The sequence below is a fragment of the Lissotriton helveticus genome, chromosome 3_2 (assembly GCF_964261635.1).
Source record: "Lissotriton helveticus chromosome 3_2, aLisHel1.1, whole genome shotgun sequence".
Taxonomy (NCBI): domain Eukaryota; kingdom Metazoa; phylum Chordata; class Amphibia; order Caudata; family Salamandridae; genus Lissotriton; species Lissotriton helveticus.
Genome location: NC_136062.1, coordinates 321,935,614 through 321,955,978, shown reverse-complemented (window position 1 = coordinate 321,955,978; position 20,365 = coordinate 321,935,614). Strand labels below are relative to the sequence as shown.

Here is a 20,365-nt window from a genome sequence, read left to right as displayed (position 1 = left end):
ATTTACTGTTCCACAAATGTGTAGTACCATTTAAGAAGGCTAGTAAGTTCACAAAAACTTGTCCATTTCCCAAGAATTTCTTGCCCTTTCTATCACTTGCTTGTACTGTGTACGAAGTTCCTTGATCTTATGCTTGTTGTCAGGATTCTCCCTAACGCAAGGTCAGCAGGGGTCCTAAAGTCACGAAAGCAGAATTGGTACCCAATCACTTCCTGGTCTAAAGCATGGAATTTACGAAATTCCGAGATGGCGGACGGAACAGGGAAGTTAGCAGTCTAGTGTCTTAGGGCGTTCTAGAGCGGAGTTCAGGTGACGCGCGCGCTCTGTCAAAGCTGCGCACTTCACCGAGTATCTTGCCCGAGATGGTTGAGGAATTATAGCGAGTTACAGAAAACATAGTAGAGCGTTTAGTTTCAGAGTTTATAGTATCAGGGAGTTTTTAGAATAGAAGAAATATAGTACGCTTTCCCCAGCAAGCGTCAATGTCGAGAAGTAGAAGAACTTTCTGACTGGAAAGGCGTGACAGAGAGTCTTCGTTGCTGTATCCTCTAGCGCAGTGCCAGCAGCAAGTTTGAGAAACTGCGCGAGAGAACCTCCGTGTCACAGAGACTGTAAGAAACATACGAGTCGGAAGGAGCCCGAACTTCGAGAGCTAAGTCATAAAAAAAAAACTATAACTGTACAGTACACGTGTTAAAGAGTAATTATAGACTGAGCAATTTAAGAGACAATGTTGTCACAGAGTGCGCTATAGTTAAACGTCAGTATGAACATTTAAACCTTCAAGAGAAAAGTCGTTGCATTTAGTAACTGCATGTTATGAACCAAGATATTAAAAGAATTAAGGCGCTTACCTGGAAGTACTGAGAAGAATCACTTCAGCAGGAAGGGGCAGAGATACCTGACAGAAGAATTAGAGTTAGAACAGGATTCCCTGCTCATAAATCACAGAAAAATAGTTTGAAGAGATTAAAACCGACACACACCTTTAGGAGAAAGATTCAGGATACAAGGTTATGGAGTTGCTAATAGTGGTAGGTTAAAACACCAATTTCCTTATAAGGGGGTCAAGAAAGAAATTAGAGTGAGTATTAATAAAAGTATTAATTTCTTTACAGTGAGATGAAACACTAATGGGCAGCCCAGGTTAAGAAAACCTCTCAGAGGAATAGAAGAGAAGCAGGTCTACACCGTCCCTTGGGTATGTCACAAGGTCAATGAGAGATAAGGAAGTGTAGGGCATAGTAAAAGGTTTCATGGTGTCTTTGTATTTGCTTAGTATTCACAGGAATCTTGTTGGGCAGACTAGAAGCCTGAGGAGGATTTCGCTAGAATATCGAGGGACCAGGACCAGTCTCTTCTGTGCTTTTCTTTCTTATGGTTATTTTCTCCACTTTTCCCCTTCCCTTTTTCTGATTGGTTGGAGTTATGATTACACTCTGACTCCGACTGATTGGAGAGAGGGAGTCGGAAAGTTAGCATCATCTGTTCCTGTGTAAGTCGACAAGGAGTGGAATTCGTGGACTCTGACACTTGTCCTTAACCTTGATGGCTTGAATTAGTTTCTTTTCTTTTTGCGACAGTTGGCATTGTTCCAAGGGTGGCTCGGCGCCTTTTTTTCTTTAGTACTCCCTTCCGGGAAGAACGCCTCGAACAATTTAGAGGTCAGCTGATTGTGAATTTCAACAGGCCTATTATCCCAACCGACTTGGAAGCCCCGTGTCCCAATTCTCGCCATTTCAATGAGGTGCGGGACAACCTGCTGGTATATATGTGCCAACTTTTTTGGTGAACCCACTATATGAGGCCACTTGACTCTCCGTCTATTATTGTGTAACAGGAGAGGTTGTTGGTCGGGGTAGGGCCCTGCTTGGTGGTTTGACAGGCCCCAACTCCCTGGCTTAAGTGTCATTACCAGGGCATTGTGGTCACTGTCGGGCCGCTTTAGGATCCGAAAGTCCAACACCCTATCCCAAGATCTAGATTCAATCGTAATATAATCTATGATTGATGTTTGCCCTACTCTATTAAATGTCAATAGGCCAGGTCTATCTGATTTTGATCTACCATTGCAGGGCCTCAGGGATAGGGAGAGAGTGAATTAAATGATTTGTAGAACCAACGGCGTCCATGCTTTGACTGGAGGAATCATGGGGTCCGGGATGTTCCAGTGCCGGTTTTCGGCATCCAGATCATCTAGGCCAATGTTACCAAGGGGTTCGAACTGGCGGTTAAAATCGCCCCCTAGTAGCACAATATACTCTGGGTTGAGAGACAGTATATATTCTCTCAGATGATTTGTAACAGTAGACTCTTGCCCACTCTGGGTTGGCCTGGAGTGGATATTAATTAGGGCGATATGTTTTTTAGTTGGGAGGGTTAATAGAACACATTGTATATCTAATGAATTTGTTGGCAGCTGTTCCGCTTTGGCACCCAGATGCGTGCCCACCCATATGCTTAATCCACCCGATGGTCTACCCCTACCCTTTGTCGTGGCCAGTATGTTAAAGGTAGCATAGCCACTCCGCTGGTTGTTTTCCAGAGCCCACGTCTCCTGCATTAGACAAATGTCATGTTTGTCTATGAACAGCCCCCAGTCTTGGCATATTAACTTGTTTTTCATCCCAGACACATTCCATGAAAGAATGCTAATGTTGCCATTTGCCTCCCCAACCCTAGTCCTCTTATTAATGCCACAGCTTACTAGCCCTGGTGGGTGGTCGACATTTTGTGTATATGTCCCACCACCCGGCTCACAGCTGGCCCCACTATACCTAGGTTCTCTGTCTCCAGCCCCCCACAGTCCAGTTTTCCCTCCCAGCCCTTTTGATAGCATAGTTCCGAGCTCACCACAGCCGCTTAAGGAACTCCCTCTGTTAGTGCCATTTTTTATCGCAGATATGCGCTCTCCCCCCAGAGTCCCATGTTGTAAAAAACACTTCATCTTTGCAAAGCCAGCCTTGACCTCTAGAGAACTCTTGTCATCAACATTGGGTATATTCAAACTAGGCCTTGACGCCAATCTACTAGATCCAGGGTACTATATCTATTGTTATGGTGGAACATTTCGGGTGCCAACGAACGATTTGGAAACCCCTTCCAGTTGGCGCTACCCAATAGGAAAGTGCCACCCTGATTTTCCACAACCCCCCGTACTACCCTTCTCCTGGTAGGTTCCGGGTAAAAGTAAGTTAGGGGAAAAGATTTTATTTGCATTCCTGGGCTACCTTCCTCCCAATTACAAATGTGCTTAACAGCCCAACTACTCCTAAAGTTGATGACAACGCAAACACCCTATATATTTTTAGCCTGGGACCCCACCCAGTCTACACGTCTAGCGAAAAGAATTTCACTAGATCCCTGGTTAGGGAGGGGCCTGTTATGGTTTAACCAGTGAATGCATTTATTCTTTAACTCACTATAGGTCTCTGTTTTTCCCAGTCGCAGGCTGGGGACCCCGGACAAAATCACCACATAAGGTACAGACTCGGGCGGGAGGTCCAAGCGGGGTAGCTCGTTCTTACGGTCATCAGAGGGCCTTGCACTATTGACCATATTTGCTGCTCGATCAGGGCTTCGGGCCCCCCTGTCCCCTCCTCCCTCCCTATATATATCAATTCCTGGTACATTAGAAACAACAGGAGCAGAAGGCATTGTATGTTGATCGCCCAAAGGAACAAGTGGAACAGGCAAATTCATTATATCATTTATTGCTTGCTGACAGCCTAGGTTGATTGGCCCTGAAATGCCCTAGCCGTTACTAGCAGTACTGTCCACAGCCCGCAAACCCTCTCCGCCCTGTGCTGAAGTACATAGTGATTCAAGATGGGAGAGTCTGTGTTCAATAGAGTTCAGTCTTTCGTAGATAGGAAGGCAAGTTTCTGTAAATATTTGCTCCAGTTTGACCCAGAAATCTCCCCTATTCTCAGGAGGCATCATATCATCAAAGGCAGGACCAGTCAGTGGCACATTTGCAGTTGTCTATACTGCTTCCGTATCAGGCACAATTGGATAACTCTCTTCATTGCCACGTTTCTGCATATTTGCTTTTCTATTCGATAGCGCAGTTCCTCCGCGCTTTCTTTTAACTGCTACATCAGGCACCTTTTTTGTGGTTCCATGTTTATTACCAGATGCCGACCGTGTTGACAAACCTGATCTGGTTGTTCCTGGGCTTTGTAGGGCAATACATGGGTCAGTTGTAACCGTTATCACGGTCGCTGTGGGGTTAGGCGACCCTCCTACTATATCTACAGGGCTATTATCTTCTCCTTGGGGTATTAGGGATCCATGGGCATGGTTTCGGCCGTTGTGTGAGCCATTGGTGAAAGCTCCTGGGCCGAAGTTTGAGTCACTGGCGATAGTACATTAGCCAGTCTACCCAGTGATGACCTTTTCTCAAAGATTGGATCCATAGACAGCCTTTTTTCGGTTATCTCGATCTCACGTTGTAACACTGATGAGGCCCTTACTAGGAATTGGTCTAATGTCCCCGCAATGGTACCACCGGTGAGCAACCTTCTTCCCTTCCCCAAGCCTGCTGCAGCCATTTTCCTGGTCGATATTGCAACAGTGTCTCTAATATCTAATATCGAAAGATAAAGTTGGCAGCTATGAGACAGTGATAGAAGATAATTTATGGTAAACTGACCTTGCTGTATTGTTGCAAGAGGAGTTCAAGAGGGGGGCCCGTCCCGTCCTCGTTCGTGCTCGGACGTGCTCAGACGTGCCCGCCCTTGGCCCGGGCTTCGCCCGGCGTGAGCCCACGCGCATCCCACGGGACGGGATGAGGTGCTCAAGGAAATACTCCCGGATGCGTGTGGGAGGGGCCGGTGGCGTCTGACCCCTGCAGCCTCCTAGGTCTCGTGGTCCTCGCTTATGCCCCCAGCAGTCTTGCCTCGCTTCACTATCCAAGAAGCGCTGCGTCTCCCCATTTATCAGTAACTACACATGGCATGGTGCCTTAACTTTATCCTCCACCTCACCATTTACAGGGATTTTATCCGCTTAGGTTCAGATTTAATTAATATAACTCACTTTTTGGTAGCTTATCCAAGTGGTGCCTATTGTAACTCATATCTTGAAATATGTCCCTGTGGCTCCTGCATATCTCAATCAATGTTACATTTTTTTCTCTTTTTGCACATTATACATTGTACCAATCAAACAGTTTTAATCCCAATTCTTGGGATTTTGAATATTAGAAGGTGTAGGCCAGTTCTATTCTATTTGCAGCATGTGTAAAGCAAACTTTTTTACACAGTGGTCCATTAGTTTTTTCGCCGTTTTAAAGAGGTGGTATGCCTTTGAGCTGTTTCAACTTATGATCTATTTTTAATGTCATATTTGTTTTCTTTGTTTATTCCTGCACAAATCATTTCATTGTTAAATCTCTGCAAGGGTTATTGACTTGTTGGCAGTATCTATGTAACCTAATGTGAAGCTATTGCAAATGTAATATATTTATTTGCACGCATGCTTACAGTTTATGTCTGTTGTTGTAAGGCTGAGGAATAAGGTGGGATGTAATGTTTTAATGGTGATGTATTTATTTGAGTTGTTTTAGTCTTTATTGTATTTTTTATGTCATATTTGTTTTTGATAATTTATGCACATTTCATTTTATGGTCTCATCTTGGCAAAGAATATTGATTTGTTGATGGTTTTTAAGCTACTCTATTTAAGTGGACGTATTATTTATGTTTCATGTATTTGTTTTTATAACTTAATTGTTATGATATATTCTGAGTTCACGGTTTTATGCAGAGGCTAGAACACACTGGATGCTGCTATGTTTTCTGAAAATTACGCATGGCCTGCTTTACAACTATTATTGAATATAACTGTGGGAAATCGGATTGTTGGTTGACTGGGATGCGAGTGCCAGAGTCAAACATCAATCGCAGTCTCTCTCAGGGTGAGGCACAAGCCAACCCTAAATTAACTTGTGCTTAACCCTCTGAAAGCTAGGCAAAAAGCAGTCAGGCTTAACTCGGAGGCAATATGTAAAGTATTTGTACAACCCTTCAAACAGTAAAACATGGAAAACACCACACAAAAAGGTTCCACACTAGTCTGGACATTAGAGATTTATAATAAATAAAACAAGTCCAAAACTATAAAAATCCAATCAGTAGAATCAGGGATATCCAATTTTAAAGATGTCAGTCAAAATAGAGCCAAAGAACACACAGCACCAACTGTGGATATCTGGTCTCACCTGACTGGGACAAAGTCATAAGTTCAGGCCAGCCGTGATGGAGTGTAGGTGGGAAAGAGGAACCCAGTTACTCCGGCTGAGCACACTACATTAAATCCTGGTTTGCGGAGCATTTCAAGGGTCTGCCTCGAAGATGCGTTACGCAGCTGAAGCAATGCATTTGTTCTGAGATGCTGCGAGGCTGTGATGTGATGCCTGTGTCATCATCAAGGAACTTGTCAACGAGGTCTTACGATGCGAGTCTGGCATCTGGTTTGCATCGTGGAGTCAGGGCAATGAGCTATGATGTGGAGTCAGGCATCGAGACTGCAGCCGACGAGGGGTACAAGGGCCTGTGCCAAGAATGCATCATGTAGTGGCACTTCTGATGAGGCTGTGGCCTGTGATGCAATGCCAGTCTTTGCGACAGGGTTCTCCATGCAACAGGGGTTAAAGGTTCGGTACTGCTGGGGGTTGTGTTGCACCGCAGAGAAGATGCATCAGTTTCACTGGATTCACAGAGGCTGACAGAACACCTTAGATCCACTCACAAGGGTCCCGGACTGAATGGCACCACTTGGCAAGGTAGACTCACAGATGGCAGAGTCCAGGCAGATGGTTAATTGGCGAGGAGCCTTCCATGCCTGAGGCTCTAGTGAAGAGGCCAACCAACTAGTCCTTGGCGTCAATCTGGGGTCCTGGATTTAACTGATGCAGGTCCAGTCCTTCTCACGTAGGCAAGAGGGCAGCAGGTGAGCATAACAGGGCAGCAGTCCTTTAGAGCCGCAGTCCAGCAGAGTGGCAACCTTTCAGCACACAGCAGTACTTCTTCTTGGTATAGTGTCTACAGATCCAGGAGCGTACGGAATGGTTTTTTCTGAGGTCCAATATTTACACCTTTAAAGTGGGCAGAAGCTTCTAAAACTTTCCCTGTGAATACCCCAGGAATCCAGGCTTCCCTGCCCTGGCTCCTGTCTAACTACAGGGAGTATGCAGCCATTTTTTTGTTGAAGCAGGACACAGCATCTTCAAGTGTAAATAGGGCTGTGCACATTTCCTCCCTCCCATCCTGCTAGTGATGGCCCATCCAGGCACACTTAAGCTCTCTGTTGTGTGTGACTATCTAGGAGGAATACACAAAGCGCAAATGTCTGCTACACCCAGTCATGTGAATCAGAGACAGGTGGCAGACTCTAAATTGCTAAAGGAGGAAAATGCCAACTTTCCAAAAGTTGTATTTTCAAAATTGTAATTAAAAACCCAACGTCAACATGCAAGAGGATTTTCATTACAATTCCAAAGACACTAAACATGAACGGGTTACGTGCTCAAATTTAAACATTATCACTTATTAGGTGCAATTAGGTCATTCCAATATTAGCCTATAGGATTGGTAGGCCTAGCAGTGGTGAAAATGTATGTAAGCTTTTTTCACTACCAGGGCTTGTAACCTAATAAGTACATGTCCCACTTTTTAAATACATTACATATTGCCCTCTGGACTGTGAAGGGCCTACTCTCGGGGTGACCTATATGTTTTAAAAAAGGAATGTTTGGTCATGGCAAATGGTTCATTTTGGCAGGTCAAAATGGCAGTTTAAAAACTGCACATGCATGCTGCAACGGCAGGCCTGAGACATGTTTAAAGTGCTACTTGAGTGGGTGAAACAATCAGTGATGCAGGCTGGATAGAAGCATTTAAATGACAGAACTTGTAGTGGCAAATTACTAGGGACTTACAAATATATAAAATATGTTAATATGGTATAAGCCAATCCTGCCATGTTTTATGCAGAGAGGACAAGCACTTTAGCAATGGTTAGCAGTGGTAAAGTGCACAGAGTCCTCAAGGTAGCAAAAACAAAGTAAGCAAACAGGGGGGTTGATTGCTAAATGTTAGGGAGTAAACCACGCCAAGGATGCTAGGTCTAACAATAATAATCTGACATATCAAGCTAACACAATAAAATAATTAAAGGGATTAATAAATGACCACAATTAATTAAGGTAATAAGTGTTAGTAGTTCCAGGAGACAATGTTACAGCACTCATCTAATGCTGATTGATTTTCAGTAAGCGATCCAATATTCTAAAATGTTGTTGCTTAATGGCATTTTCAAGTTCTACTCCTTTCACTTGTATATCTCACAGCAACATCTCTTAATTTTTTCCACTGTCTTTTTTAATTGCCTCAAATCATGCCAATGCTTGGATTTCATTAAAAAAAAAATCTTATTCCCATTCATTCTTAAAAGCTTCTGATAAATATGCCACATCGAAACAACCTCCTTCACAATGTGCCACATCTGAAATGGCCCCATAAGTAGCTGCCGTTGAATTCTCTTAGACTCTGCATTCTGAGGATGAATGACCGGTGATGCTGTGAAATAAGAAAGTGCTACAACATGCAACTGGATGCCTTAGCATATAATAAAGCAGTAATGCGAATTAGTATTCATAACTGATGATTTTGGTTTACTTTAATATTCTTATTATATAGTTCTGCATTTACAGCTTGGACATGGGCAATCCTAAAGATGCAACAACAATTCTGTTGCTTTGCTGAAAGTATCTACTAGGCAGTATTTTGCTGCGTATGGCTTTTCCGTTCAGAACTTAAAAGAGAAATGTCATATTCGTACTTATTTTCATTACTCTCGTCTTTAAGTTTACATGTTAATTCTGCTAAGGGAGTGATTTCAGCAAATGGACTCTATTCCCAGCTTTAATTTTGTGGTACTGCAAGATGTGAGATTTGATTTCAATAACAGCTGGGGAACGCACACAAGGTAGTCTAGCTATTGCCAACTCTGCCCCCTAACAAAATGTCAGACATTTGGGCTTAAACAATGCTTGTTTACTAAAAGCAGGTCACTTTTGAAGGTAAGAATACTATTTTACTGAAACCTGAATATTAGGAATAGGTTCAGTGCTCTCCTCACCTCTTAACTGATTTTCACATGAGTACAGACAAGACAGACATGAGTGTGTGCAGTAAGGGGTAAATGGATTAGCTCCACATACAGAATTGTGAATTCCGTATTCTTTCATGCAGTTCTGAAACACAACAGTGTAATTATGACTTTTAGTACTTGTTCTTTCCCTTATTTGACAAGTGAGACAATAGTGAGATTTGAGAAACATCAGGGCAAAATAATTACTGTTCCACAAATGTGTAGTACCATTTAAGAAGGCTAGTAAGTTCACAAAACAATTTTAAATGTACACCCATATTATTGAGCCTAAATAGGGTTCTAGCTTTATGAATTGTTCTGACAAAAATCCAGAGAAGCTGCAAGAAAGCTATGAGATTGGCAACAGTCTAACCTGTTCCCATCAGGGTTTAAGATTGATTTACCTATAGCTGGGCCCAAACTGAGGTGGCATGATGTGCAAAATAACGACCTGTTGGAATGTGGCCCTGAGTAATTACCAGTGGCTGAGATTAATTTAAGGGTTTCATCCATCACTTTTTCGTATGCTTTGGTGTGTCACCATTTTTTCTCCAGAGAGAAAATACTTTTACCTGTTTAGAAATGACTTCCCTATGAGTCCTATCAATTGTGGCAGTGTTCTCTGCCCATTTCCACTCTGTAAACTGATTTACTTTTCATGAGTAATTCTATGACAAATTCCAGGATGGGAAAACTTTGAAAAAACATCGGTAACTAACCACAAATACACAGTCACTCTAGTGCACCCACACCTTGGAATAATCACTCCCTGCCGATGGGAACTGATATAGTCCCATATAAAATTACATGTGAATAAATGGATTTATAATTATCAATTCCTATTTTAAGGAGTTTTACTCATAAGTCAAGCCTTTTGCACACGTATGTTTAAGTTACATACATAGATGTACGCAGATGGTATTCAAAACCACTTCTGTCTATGCCACAGACCAAATATTCCCACTAACAATATATCATGCTTAGACCCATGCACAAGTTAAGTCAAGACCGTGGGTACCTATATATAAGAAATCAAGCAGGTCTCCCTGTGCTTTGAGCGGCCCCAAGTCACAGAGCAACAATCTGTCTACTACCCTAATAGTCCGGAACTTGGGAATACTGTTTGACTCAAAACTATTCCCAGGTTAATCAAGGAAATACACCTCCAGCTCTCCCTGCTTTCAGAAATCTTCCCTGTACTCCAATCTGACAATTGTGTGGATGGACAAGATCCACTATAAGGGCCCACCAGTGCATCTGCAATATTGTCTTCACTGCTCTTCCTAAGAAATTCATTGGAAGGCTAAAATTAGTATAAAAACAGGCAACCAGAATTTTCCATGATCGTGACAGTTTATCTGCAGAAACTGGCTACACTTCAGCCGGAAACCTCTAGTGTTCCTCTATCTGCTCAGTGATCTCTCAAGCAGGTAAAACACTGTGACAGAATCCTGGTAGTGCAAGGCACAAGGCTGTAGAACATCCACAATCCTTCCATGAGATCTGTGCCATAGGACAAGTAATTCAGGAAACTCCGGCAAACTTAGCTATGTAAATAAGCTTTCCTTTAAGCTTTTTCACTGAACAAGGGTTGTGATTAGTCAATATCAATATGGACACTTACCCTATCTCTAACTGCACACCGGTTATGCTCCATAGCACTTTGAAGTAGCTTAAAGGCATTATGTAGCACTATAAAACATATATGTAAATAATTGGGCCTTATATTGTTCAAGTAGTGATTACGAGCATAAACAATTTGCATACATACTTTGTATATTTTGACCTCTCTTTTCATTTATAGTCACTTGTTGCCCATAGAATGGAGGAGAACTTCTTGTGCAGTTCAGAGAGACTTTCTGACTGGATACTGGCTGTGCTATACACGTGCCACACATTTTCAGCTTGTAATAACAACTCGTATGGTGGCTCTGTGTACTGAGCAATCACTCCAGGGTTCACTCTTTGAAGTTGTGAGGTTTGAAATTAAGTGAAAAATGTGTACCATTGAGTTGAATAACAAAAACCACATGTTGCAGTGCCAAAACACAGCTTTGGCGGTGCTCTTACACTAAGGCTCTAAAATGTATGATACTATTCTAAGCTACTAAATTGCTTGTTCTAGATCATTCTGCTTCTAATTCAGTATTTTTCTTATTTAGGTACATTTTCATTAAAGGAAATAGCATCCTGCTGTTGAAGGTTTTGCTAAATGTGGACCTCTGTGGTGAAATGCCTTCTGAAGTTCAAAGTGCAGGACAATTTTGCAAAGACTGTATTGAAATGTACTAACAGACAGATCCCACCAGGATGCCCTGTCTCTTGGAGTCGCTGGCAGCACACTGCTGGGGCCATTCAGGAAGCTCATCCTTTTAACAACAACACCATGATCCAAAGAGTGGAGGCCTTGGATGGCAAGAGATTTATCTGTATCCTGTGGGAAGATGGCAGAGAAAGTTTGTATCCCTTTGTATGGCTACGAGATAACTGCCAGTGCCCAAACTGTTTCTTAGATTCGGCTAAAGCACGAAAGTTAACCCTTGATGAACTGGATGTGAATACTGGTGTGGAGAATGTGAACTTAGCAAATACAGGAAAGGTACTTAAAAATAACCTCTTGTGTAGAAAACAAATACGTGTATCTCCTCTTTTTATTCCTAACAACACATTTTCTAGCGTTTCTCTTCCACCAGAACCCACTCACCCTAACATAGCCCACATCTCTCTTATGTTCTGCTTGTTATATACTAAATGTAAATATATATAATGTTTAAATGTATGTTTTGTCACAATCCCTTAAACTATATTATTAACCCAAACAGTCTGCTGCTGTCCCAGAACATCTCAGTAATTAGATCTGCTCAATAATCTTGTCCTTAAGAATTGTCTGTTTTCTATTAGTAGTGGTGGCTTTAGAATACTGCTGTTTATTATAAATCATTCATTTCAGTAGTATCCTTTGTATTACACATGTCTCTTGAGTAAATTCGTTATGATGTTGATAAGTAGCATTGTGTCAGAAATTGTAATCTTGTAAAGCTGAAGGTTTTGCTGTTGGGCACATGTTCCATTTAATACAGTAGGTTTTGATGTATTTTTCTCGTACAAACCCTAGATTTATATATTTTTAAAGTTTGATAACGTTTTGAAGTTATATGGCAAAGACTTGAAAAAGAAATTCACAAAAATGGTGAAGTCCTACCTCTCAAACTGAAGGCTAGTAAGAGGATTGCCAGAATCACCCTATGCCAACCTGGGCAACAAAATATTTCAAACACACGGTTCACTATAGGAATTGATTGTGTTCTTAGTCACAACTCTACAATAGAGAACTACTTCAAAATTGAAGAAACAAGCTTTGCACCTTCAGTTTGCTTTGTTTAAAAAATGCATTGCCGCACCGTAAACATATATTTATTGGACATTATACATTACATATTAAACATAGATCTTGACAGCCTATGCATACATGCATCAATGGCACTTATTGTCACCATCTTAATTTTAGTCTTATAATCTATTTATCTTACATTTGTATGAATCCTTAAAATAATTTTGCCAAATTGATTCTACTTTTATTATAGTTCCCTATAGGTCCATATTTAGACCCCCATGGCACTTTATGTGCCTATATATGGTCCTGCAATGTTCCATAAATCGTCCGTAGTTGTCAAACATTTTCAATTGTTCGCAAATTTCGGGAACTCTACCTAATAAGGTTAGTTGGCTTGTTTCAGCCCTCTTACTTTGGGCCTCATTAGACCTATTCACAAGGGTTAATTTCAATCATCCACTGAACCATAAAGTATCTCACAAACGAAAAGCTATCTTTAGATTAAAATCAAATTAAGACCCATTGTTGGGTAAATCTTTACAAATAAAAATCAGAGTTGATTGTAGACATAGTATTTGTCCTCATATATCTGGATGCTATAAATTGCAGTCTCATGTTCCTTAGGACCAGGGATACATTTCTTTTTGCAGGTCATCATGTTTGTATTGGTCACATTTTCTCTGCTTGATGTGAGGATTAACTCTTTACTGCTGGCATTATGTGCTGATAGTGGTCTGGTTTGGGACATGTTCCTGTGATCGGTATACTGCACTACCAAGGCCTGGTTCCGTTTTTGTTCTTTTGGGCATTTTTTGTTCAGCCAGCATGAGGAATTTTACCAGTCTGCAGTTTAATTGTGTATTTTCTGGGTTTAGGCAGGCAAGCACTGCTTGCCTCCTGGTGCGGATGCCTTTCTATTTGAAGGTACTTTAGGAAGCTGTTGCAGTGCATGGGTCAGTTCCTTGCATAAGCAGATTTGGTGAAGTATGTCGCCTTGTTTGGTTTTGCACAGCCTGCACGTCTCTTGTGCTAGTGTCCTCAGCCATGGTGGAAAATTCTGAGCGCATAGAAAGATTCCCATCCTACACCTCAGAAAGTTCATTTTTATGGACTTCGGGTAACCCTAGTTGAAAAATGGTTGTGGAGCCAGTGATTTATAGGAGTTAAGGGTCATCCAGGCATGCGATCTGTTTGAGGAGCTTGCTTTGTCCTCCACCCAAAAAAATTGTTTTAAGGATTTCCAGACCAATTTTTTTAAGTTGGGATAGCCAATTTGCGCATCCCATAGTTCTGTGAGTTTGGTGGATTCTAGGGCTAACTGAAGGTAGCTTCTGGCTTGGGAGTGCTCCCTATGCTATATGTCCTGCCACAGCAGATCATTTAACGTGTTTGTGGTGGCACTTCTAATCCTATGCAAGCAGATGATAGAAGCACCATACCTAGCTGGATCTTGTCGCAGGAGGCAAAACTACGGCCTTATTTGATCAGGTGATGTATAGGACGGAAGGCTGAACATAATTCTATAGACTTTGCCCTGCGCGTTGTCCAGTTCCTTTGCATCTCTTTCCCGTACTGCTTCACTACCGTAATCAATTGAGAGGAGTAGTTTAGCCTGAACTACCTTCAAAAGCAGAGTCAGGGAAGACCCCATACATTTATTTGCAAGATTTTTCATCGTTAGGGGAATCAACAGACCTTTCCTTCTAACATCCTCTTTCTGTCGCCAGAACGACCCTTCCTTGTCGAATGTAACTCCAAGGTACTTGTATTCCTGAACTGGGTCGAGTTTTGTGCCACCCAGAAACCAATTTCTATGGAGGTTCTTTTAGTTGTTAATTGACATTGTCCGTGCATTGCTCAAGTTTATTTTTAAGTTGTTTTCTGTGGCCTAGTTCTGCATTTCCGTCAGGAGATGCTGAAGACCAACGTGAGTGTGACTGAGCAGAACTGCATCGTCTACGTACAATGTTGGACATTGGTTTCCCTCCTATCCTCGGCGAGTGTGAATTACAGGCGTCAAGTGTCTTTGGAAGGTCAGCCATATATAAATTAAACAGGGTCGGTGCAAGCACACAACCTGTTTCAGTCCCCTTATTGTGGGAACTTTCAACGATATGTGGGTACCGCAGCCTAATTTCACCTGCACCCAGGTATCTGTATGTAGAAGTTTTAGCATGTTTAGAGTAGGCTGGGGTATGCCTCATTGCACCAATTTCCCCCAAAGTCTGCCCCTCTCTACGTTGTCGAAAGCAGCGCTAAAGTCAATGTAGCATAAATGTAAATGTAGTTTTGAGACTTTAGCTGCATCTATTATTAATGAGACTGTGAGGATGTTTGTGGATGTGCTGGCCATTTTGCGGAAGCCGGTCTGGTTCATTGGTATTACCGAGCTCGCGTCCGCCCAGTTTGTCAGCTCCTCTAGCATAGGACCCACAAAGTATTTTGCTTCATTGTCTATTAGAGCTACTAGGCGATAATTATTGGGCTCAGCCTTGTCACCTTTTTGTATGGATTGGCACTATTGTTGAGCCCTTCCATGATTCTGATATTCTGTTTCAGCCGTTATCAGCCCAGTCTTCACTCTTTGCTTTGAACAGGGCAGGTGGAATTTTGTTCGGTCCCGGAGCTCCTTCCTAACTCCCTTTGGCAAACTGCTTTTTAAGTAAGAGAGGCAGAGAGCGGTTATCAGTGCCTGATGTGCTATTTTCTATGTGTCGCTGCTCCTGCTCCCTCATCTCTGTTTTGCTTGCTCCAACATGTTCTGCAGATGTCCAACTATTGGCCGTTTGAGTTCCAGCACTGTCTGTTGGGTTATTAAAGTGGGTAGTAAGGAATTTATCCAATTTGCTTCCGAAATATGTGACCCAATACCCTTATGGTATGGGTGGATTATCCCGTTCACAGTCTTCCAGAAGCGGACACTGGTGTTGCTGTTTATATCAAATAGAAGTGTTCGCTCAAAGTACCTTCCACGCTCTCTGTTGTCTATTTCTGAGTTTTTAATTTTGCCCTTTAAACATTCAAGGAGGCTCGTGCAGTTGTGTTCTCCTGAAGTCTCAGCCTGTGCAGAGTTGCGTTTATTGATTTTTTTGGATTGTTTCAACAGTAGTCTTTGCTCCTTCGAGATTTAGTTTTTTTCCTGTGCTTTCGGGATGTTATTTTTTGTAGCAAAGATTTCTGCATGTCGATCTAGTAGCTTGGAAGTGAATTGTTCCCAGTGATCTATTTTGTCTTCTTGGCTGAATACTGGCGAATTGAAGAGTTGGATTGCAGCTTCGGCCTTAGAGTTTGTATTGTTTATTGTACATTTGATCCTTTTTAAGTTGGAAGTAAAGATGGACCCCAAAGTTGCGTCCATGCTGATTGGTCTTGCTACAGTCGATATTATTTGGAATTCTTGGGGTTGATGATCGCTGTCGCCCTTATCCCCCATTCTATACCCAGATATATATGGGAAGAATTCTAGGCTTGCAAAGGTGTAGTCCAATATAGAGCTTGTTGTGGGGGAATAATAAGAGTCCACTGGTGAAGTATCATCCAGTCATATTCCATTTAAAGCTCCGAGGTTTAGATGTTCTAGATCTGCGAGTGGGCGACTGTTGCAGTGCTTCTTCTTTCTGTACAGCGGATGACATTGTATAGGAATATTGTGAATTCCGTTTTGTATAGCTACCTCCTCTCCTTTGGACGATCCTGTGAGATATTGGTTTAGGTCCCCTGTCAAAATGAAGATCGGGTTTTTCATCACTGTAGCATACTTTGCTACTTGGTTGACGAGCGCTTTACGTTTGGGGTGGATGTACGACTTGATTAGGCGCACTTCCATTTCTTCGTCCTCGAGCAGGATTGAAATTGTAACTGCAATTTTTGCGTTTGACATTGAGTCCATAAGAGTTGTTGAAGGTATGCTTGTTGTAGAGATGTAATTTGCCAGCCCACCAGAGCAATGACCAAATCTGCCCAACCTTTTTGCTGGAGTAGCGAAGCAGGTATAACCCTCTATATGCTGAGGAGCCAAGAGCAAGGTTTCCTGTAGAAAATGTATATCAAAAGTTGTTACATACTAAAGGAAGACTGAATCCTCAATGTTAGTTGCTGCTAGGCCATTTATATTCTCCAAGCATAGTCTGAGTAGGGACTCCTTTTCTCTGCTGTGGCTTCAGTCTCGCCGATCGCGTCAATGCTCCTCTGTGCGCGAGATGATGGTACACGATATTGCTTCCTTGTTGAGGCTTTGGCTTGTTCTAACAGCTGCCCATGGAGCCATGTCTTGTCGGTCCCTGTAGCTTCTGACACTCTGTTGTCGAGATCTTCCCCGTGCTCCTCTAAGTGCACAGCTTAAGTGTACTTGGCGTGTTTCTGGTTCTGGGGTTGCATTACTTAGTAATGGCGATGGGTAGGCTGGTTTTTGGAAGGGGGCAATATAAATGCCCCAGCTTTGAAATAAGCCAAGATTGCCACTGCAGTTTCGCTTCTGGCCCTCGTTGTTTTTGTGGCCTCTGGACATTAAGGATTGGTGGTGTGTATAAACTCTATAGAAAGTAGATCCGTTGTCCTTATGCTGGCAAGATTAAGTGTTGACACCATTAGTCTTAGGATATTACCTCGATATTGTGTATCCTGATAGTCCGTGGAGGTGTATAGAGGGTAGAATACCAGGGCCTGTTTCCTGGTGTCTTCTTTATTTTGCTGGCGGCTGTGGGTTTGCTGTGGCTGACGGTTCATATTGGAATTTGCTGCTGTTTCTTTGGGCTGTGTTTAGACTTTATTTTTTAATACTTCAGCCGTGGAGTTTCTAGGGATGGGCTTATGTTTCCTTGACGTGGGGGAGATTTGTTTTGTTTCTTGCTCCCCGTGCTGTACCTCTTTGTCCGGGAACCTCCAACTGGAGCTGCTGTTTGGCGATGTGATTGGCCCTTTAGGTTCTTTGGGCCATTGCTCCCGGTATGGCCCGGCTTGCCTATCTTTCATTCCACCGGCTTTCGTCTGGGCCCGTTGTTTGAGCTCATGTTGGTGTTTTTATGGATTGTATTGATTAGCTTTTGGGCCTCGGCGTTACATGCTTCTCCCCTTGTTTCTTGTGAGTGTACAGGTTTGTTAGGTGGAGAGCTTGTCTCTCTCCTCATAACCTGACATTGTGTTTGCTGATTATTATGGCCACTGTCCAGTTTGGTTGTTAAAGAAGTGGTAGTGGAATCTTGTTTGTTAGCTTCTTTGTATTCCATAATGGCCCTAGATGTAACTCTTTGTCTATTATCTTTTCCAATTTCCACATGTGCCCTAGTTGCAGGAGTCTGATTTAGGGTCTCTTCTTGATCCGGGGGATGTTTGGGGATGATTGAAGACAGTTGTACTTGTTTTACAGAGCTTACATCAACTCGGTTGATGTCACATTTGCTGGCTAGGTCTGAGAAGATGGGAAAGTAGGCTGTTGCTTTTGTGTGGGGCTTTTGGTTACGCCCCTTCCTTTGCAAGTGGCGATGTTGCTTAGCATTTGGTTTTGGTGATCTTTCGTTTCCGGGACTGCCCTTTTTCTCAGTGTCCACCTTGACGTTTCCTCTATGCATATTGCTGGTTGTTTAATCGTTGGTTGTTCCCTCCAAGCTGTTAAGATTGCCTTGGCATTTTGTTGTTTTCCCTGCTGTTACGCTTTTAATGTCCTTTACCAGGCTGCTTAGAATTGAGGGCAGGATAGATAATTTATCAATGACCGGATCGCAATTGCATCTGAGTTGCGAACTGGATTTGCTCTTGTTATTAAACCATTCAAATTTACCAAATTTTTGTCAGCGCCGGCAGTAAAAACTGCCAAAGTATTCAGTAGTGTTAATTGGATCTCCATCTTATCAGATTGAAATTGCAGTGTATTGACAGCCAGTTGTTTTGTATTTAGTAGGGAAGCCCAAATGGCAGCATTTTGTTCATTTGTTTGTGCAGCACCCTTTTTAATTTGTTCTGCGGCGAGTGCATTCCCTGAGGGTTCAGTGGTGGTATCCACCCTTTGTTCCTTTTGCTGTTCGTGGTTTGGTGAGTAGGTTGCGAGCATGTGCTCCTATTCTTGTGTATTCAAGTTAGACATGAACACCCTCTCATCTTCTTTCTGGTTTGGTTCCGGTGTCCATGATCCTGCTCCTGTTCGTCTATTATGTGTAAATAGACACCCTTGGTCAGGGAGTGGTGTGGTTGTAGGTGATTTGGTGTTTGGTGTGTCCGTTCCTTTGATGGGGGTGCTGTGGCTGCAGGACAGGATATTATTTCTGAGACTAGAGTTGATTGTGCTGACTTGCTCAGCGTCTGCTATTCTTGAAGCTTCGTTAGTGTCGCTCGCAGCCTTTGTTTTTTTTGATGGCTCAATCCTCGTCCCTGGCATTTAATTCTGGTAATGATGTAGCGGTTTCTTGGAGCTTGTAATCTGTGGTAGGGATGTTTTGAGGACTACACTATTGACTAATTTCTGTTGGGGAAAGTCCTGAGTTCCCAGATGGGCCCACAAGAAGTGTAGTTTCTGGCACTTGCGCCCTTGGAGGTTGTAACATGGTTGCTGGATTAGTTGGTCTGGTGCCCTGACTTCGTCGTTGGATTCTTTGGGTGCTTGGGATGAATGCTTGGGTCTGCGGAGGTAGCAGCGGAGATCACAGACCTTTTAGGGTAGCGGTGCTTGAAAAAAAGGCTGACCCTGGGTCCCTTAGAAAGTTGAATTTCGTATAAATCTTAGGTTTACTGGAGCTTGTAGCACTACTGGGTCCCATCCATGCTGAAGTCTTGCTCTGTTGCTGATCTATTCTAGCTAGTTTTAATTCAGCACTTTGCTGAGCTATGTGGTTTTTCTTCTTGCCTTTTCTCCCCCCTGTCTTGAATGGCAAAGCCTCTCTTGTTCTACCGGACCTCATTTACCTGTGTGCTGAAGGTCAACAGCTGCTCTAGCATAGCCTCGGTTGACTGCTGGTTATCGTTCCCCGGTGCCCTGGCAAAGCTCAAATTTTGATGGAGTGGTGTGATGGTGTGATGGGATGCGCCTCGGTCTGATGTAAAAATTTTCCCCTGCTGTGCTTTGGGCCGCTTTTAGTCGGCAAATCAGCCAGAGACTCCGTTCCTGATTTTCTTCAAGATATAAAGGTGTACAGATGCAAGGTGCACCAATGAGGGACTCTGGGTGCTCCTTGCAGACTCCCTGCCTTGAGGTTGGTCCTCTTTGTCCGGATTGCTGCTCCGATTGCCGGATTCCCAGCCTCAAGACATTTTCCGACTTAGCCATAAAAGCCGCTAAGGCATACCACCAGGCCACACTTAGTAAGATCTACGATGACAAGGCGGGCAAGCTACTGGCCTGGTTGGATCACAGGGACAGGGCCCAGTGCATTGTGGTAGAGCTGTAAATTTTCTCTCCTACCCTTCTCACTATGTCCGAAGAAATAGCAGACGCTTTTGGCCAATATTACCAGTCGCTCTATACATCACGCACGACACACTCTGAGGAGGAAGCCACTTCTCTCCTTCGTGATATCTTGATGCCACTCCTTACTGAGGAGGAACGCTCTGACTTGGATCTCTATATCACTGTGGTGGAGTTCGTAAAGGCCATCCACGACCTGCGGGGAGGGAAAGCATCAGGTCCCAATGGCATACCTATAGAATCACGGCGAGCAAGATTGCGCCCCATGTGGCCACCATGTATTGAGAAAGTAAAGAAATGGATATCCTACCTGAGGATCACAGGCTGGCGAAACATAGTTGCCATTCACAAAGGGGGCAAGCCTGCTAATAAATGCTCGTCCTATAGGCCCATCTCTTTGCACAATTGCGAAGCGAAAATCCTTGCCACTCGTTGGCTCAGAGTCCTCACACGCCTGGTCCATGCGGATCAGTCGGGATTTA

The 20,365-nt window shown here is 43.0% G+C and overlaps 1 protein-coding gene across 1 annotated transcript in view; it reads left to right on the top strand.

The window, feature by feature from the left end:
- Positions 1–20,365, top strand: part of BBOX1 (gamma-butyrobetaine hydroxylase 1) — a 607,727-nt gene that overhangs the window by 74,301 nt on the left and 513,061 nt on the right. Inside the window, exon 2 of the mRNA XM_078684208.1 lies at positions 11,319–11,755. Coding sequence (XP_078540334.1) covers positions 11,369–11,755 — 387 coding nt within the window. The 5' untranslated portion in view covers positions 11,319–11,368. The remainder of the gene's footprint in view (positions 1–11,318; positions 11,756–20,365) is intronic.